Genomic DNA, 4229 nt, shown 5'->3' with positions numbered 1-4229 from the left:
TCGCAAATCTTCATATAACATAAACTCATCAATCATTCAATTATATAACTAAAAATTCATAATACTAAGATAATTGTTATGAAATAGAGAAAACAAATTAACAAAAATAGTATAGCAAAAATGATCAAAGTATCGAACTTACTTGCTAAGCAAACAGTGTGGTTCTCCTAGCGTTTTTTGAAGCAAAGCTCTCGATCAACTCCTTGTAATCCATAGTATCTAATATTTCACTTTCAATAGATATTGTTTCCAACCCGTTTAGCCTTTCTTGTGACATTGTAGAACGTAAATAGGTCTTCAACAACTTCAACTTTGAGAAACTTCTTTCCGCTGATGCAACGGTTACCGGAATTGTCAACAACACTTTATATGCATTTATAGCATAAGGATAAGTAGTACTGCGTTGGAAGATATAGTCTAAAACGTCAAAAGGGTTGTCAATGTGTCTCGATAAAAATGTAGTAATCAACTTCAACTCCGTATACAATTCTTTAGCATCAATATCCGATTCTCCTTCATACTTCAATGCATCTTCAAGGCGATAACAGCACTCCTTAAGCTTGGCTTCATCAACAGTCTTCAACTTTTTAGGAAACAAAAACCCAAATATTTTTTCGAATTTTTGGTATTGTTCAAATCTTGTTTCAAGTGAAAAATAGCTTGATCAACAATACTTAAAAAATAATTTACTCGAAAATCCTCCTCGGGTGAAAATGTTACTTCTTCTACGCTTGACGATTCATCAAATTGTTTTTTCCTATATATCACACGTTTTTGACGAAATTCCGCATTTACACCTATTTCATTTGCAATTTCTCTAGCTTCATCAAGTGCCTTAGAGAACCCCACTTCTCTATAATTCTTAAAGAATTTAATTAATTTGTCTACTTCATCAATAGCAGCATCAAGGACAACATCTTTTGCTTGCAACCGTTTGCTCACCACATTCACCTTTGATAATAATTCAAACCAAATGACAATTTGTGCCAAAAATTCAAAATCACCAAGTTCATACTCTTCTAATGATTTAGCTTCACTTATGATTTTAGCATCTCTATCCGTCCCCCTAACTTCTCGCAAAGCCTTTCTTACATCTCCAAGTTGAGTTCTTATAGGCTTCATACTATCTATACGACTTTCCCAACGAGTCTTAGACAATGATTTAAGAGTTAATCCTTTAACATTGTCTTTCAAAATTTGCCACCTATTAATAGAATGGGCAAAGATAGTATATAACCGTTGTATTGTTCCAAAAAAATTCCTTAGACTTAGTAATTGTGTTAGCCATGTCACACAATGCTAGATTTAGACTATGACAACCACAAGCACTATAGAAAGCTCTAGGATTTTTTTTTCTAAAAATCTAGTTTGAACTCCTTTGTTTTTTCCTCTCATGTTTGCCCCATTATCGTAGCCTTGACCACGCATATCACCAATATCAAGATCTAGTGACTCTAATTCCTTACATGTTACTTCAAAAAGTCCTAAACCCGTGGTATCATCAACAACCAAAAAACCTAAAAAGGATTCCTCAATGGTCACGGAACTAGAGTTAAAATTCACATACCTTACAATTATGGACATTTGCTCTTGGTGACTTGTATCAGGCGTGCAATCGAGGATGATGGAGTAATACTTTGCTTGCTTAACCTTCTTGATGATTTCGGTTCTAACTTTATCCCCTAATAATTGTATCAACTCGTTTTGAATATTGTGGCTAAGAAAGTGTACATGGCACTCATCATTCAAAACTCGGCGCACATGTTCTTTCATAATCGGGTCAAACTCTTCCAACATCTCAACCAAACCCAAAAAGTTTCCATTGCCTTTTTGATACAACTTCTCATTTGACCCACGAAATGCTAAGCCATATTTTGCAAGAAACTTCACAAGTGCAACAATCCTTAAGATGACTTGTTTCCAATAATCTTTTTCTTTTCTAAATTGCTCATATGCCGATTTGTCAATTGTTTCATTGCATTTCAACCGTTGGTGCAATTCAAACCATTCATTCATATTCTTGAAATGTTCTAAACCAACTTCATGTTGTTTAAGTCTACCACTGGCATGTATCCAATCGTTATAACCTTCATCATCCAACCCACCTTTCGGATGCCCCGTTCTAAAAACTTTACAACAAAAACAATAGAGTTTGTCAAGTTTTTTTTAATACACTAGCCATTCTCTATCGCATGTCTCCCTATTTGATAGAATTCTAGTGTACATGGTATTAGAAAAATGTCTTCCAAATTTATCCACGGGGCCCTTAACAACATCCCTATCTCTTTTTGGACCTTTCATAACCAACTCTTTAATCATGTCATTACTAAGCCCACCCCAATTTCTAGGATCAAAAATATCAATATCCGGAACGGGATTAACATTATCTTCACCTGCATTCATGTTGTCTACATCTACGTTCATATTGTCTTTGCCCACATTAGCTTCTTCATCTACGGTAGCATTAACATTGTCTTCACCCACATTATCATCACCCAAGTTAGAACTAGAACTTTGAGTTTCTTTTGAAAAAAACTTGTGTATTCGGTTTTGTTTTACTTCGTCCTCCTTTCTTTTCTCTTCCTCTAGCTTCTTCCTCTTACGTTTTTGATGGCCGGATAGGTGTTTGTATTTAGGAACGGGAGGCATAATTTCTACATAAACAACAGTAAACTAGAAATCATTCAATCATTCATTATTCATAACAGTAAACTATAAATCATTCAATCATTCATTATTCATAACCGTTTAATCAATCTAATTATCTAAATAAACAACATTAAACATTTAAACTAGAAATCAGACTCGAAACAACAGTTACTGAATTCTGAAATCTGATTATCTGAATCTGAAAATGAAATCTGTTGAACAGTAACATCATTAACCTGAATGTTATTTCAATGTTCGTTATTCGTTAATCACTTAATCTGAATGTTTTTCAATTTTCGACAAACAAGCGGCGTTTGATGACTCTGATCAGAATTCAGAAATCCTGCTGCAGCGTTTGAACTTTGATCGATGACTTTGGTCTTTGAATCTTTGATCAGAAATCCTCGCACAGTCGCACGCGACTTTTGATTTCCCTGCAGGTTTGGGCCTATAATCAGGTTTTGACAAAGTTTGGGGCCTGTAAAAAAATTGGGCTAATATATATAAAGAAAACATAAAAAAATTTGGGCCCTTTAATTATTTGGGCCCTGTTCTCAAGCACACTCTGAACACCCTTATAACCGGCCCTAAGTGGTAACAAGGTGTTGGATAAGTATTTGCCTTTTCAATTGGTGAGGGTTCAATCCCCGTAGTGAACAAAAATGTGTGATTTAGTAATAGAATTGGGGAATGTGTGAACTGTTGTTCGAAAAAAACATAGATCAATGTTGTTTAAATCGTTAATGCCTGAATCATGGTTGAATCACTGGGGAATGGGGATGATGCACTCATGCCCTAAAGCAAGAAAGCCAAGAACTAAAACCTCAAGTGAATGACGGGGTTAGTTCATAATGCATGCAACTTGCAAGGGCTTGGTTCTAAAATTTGATTAGATTGATAGATGATGCGTGATAGACCAATTAGTCAAATAACATTACTAATAACTATTTTTTTTCTGTGAATATGAAATAAACATATGTAAATGAAGGAACATATACATTTAGAGCAAGAAAATTGCACTTGATTGGGTTACAAAAGATTTGCTTATATGTAACATGCAGATCTAGTCCCTAATTGGTGTCGTACCAAGTTCCCAAGGCTCTTTTCGTAATGTAATTTTTTTTCTAATTTATGTGAACTTTGCAAGGACAGGGAAAAGATCAAATAGGAAGTTAATTTTTGCTAGGAAGGATAGGAAGCCATAGGATTATGACATGTGGCAAATTTTAAAATAAAGAGAAAGGGTATTTTAGTCAATCTCATCATTTCTTCTTCCTTCTTCTCCCCAGTTACTTCAAAACCCACCATTTTCAAAACCCACCATCTCCATCTTTTTCTTCACTTACTATCTCAATAATCACTACATTATAGTGTGATTTTCGTCATCAATCAATGATTCAACCACCCGATCAACGTGTTCTTCAGCTTTTTTCGAAGAAACCCCAGTTTAATTTCATTCAAAATCTCGTTTTTTCTGATGATTTTGAAGATAATCACTTGATTTGTTCGATTCAGTCGCTGATAAATGTTTCTATCATTCATATTTCGTCAATTGATGAAGAAACCGGCTTCGATCCATG

The 4229-nt window shown here is 34.6% G+C and overlaps 1 protein-coding gene across 1 annotated transcript; it reads right to left on the bottom strand.

Moving 5' to 3' along the window:
• Positions 1-306: 306 nt before the first annotated feature.
• Positions 307-2649, bottom strand: LOC110928599. The gene is made up of 5 exons (XM_022171624.1): positions 2225-2649; positions 1568-2122; positions 691-1204; positions 425-583; positions 307-330 (listed from the first exon to the last, which is right to left on the bottom strand). The coding sequence occupies exons 1-5, from the start codon at positions 2647-2649 to the stop codon at positions 307-309; spliced, it is 1677 nt and encodes a 558-aa protein (XP_022027316.1).
• Positions 2650-4229: the final 1580 nt, after the last annotated feature.

This window comes from Helianthus annuus, chromosome 1 (assembly GCF_002127325.2).
Source record: "Helianthus annuus cultivar XRQ/B chromosome 1, HanXRQr2.0-SUNRISE, whole genome shotgun sequence".
Lineage (NCBI taxonomy): Eukaryota > Viridiplantae > Streptophyta > Magnoliopsida > Asterales > Asteraceae > Helianthus > Helianthus annuus.
This window is presented reverse-complemented; position numbering and strand designations above follow the sequence as displayed.

What these genes read in the sequence shown, in the direction of transcription:
- LOC110928599 (XM_022171624.1), bottom strand. Translation starts at nt 2,649, where the DNA reads ATGCCTCCCGTTCCTAAATACAAACACCTATCCGGCCATCAAAAACGT. An exon ending in AGACATTTTTCTAATACCAT is followed by an intron (nt 2,123 to 2,224) that starts GTACACTAGAAT and finishes TAAAGTTTTTAG; the next exon opens with AACGGGGCATCCGAAAGGTG. An exon ending in CACCCGAGGAGGATTTTCGA is followed by an intron (nt 584 to 690) that starts GTAAATTATTTT and finishes TTTCCTAAAAAG; the next exon opens with TTGAAGACTGTTGATGAAGC.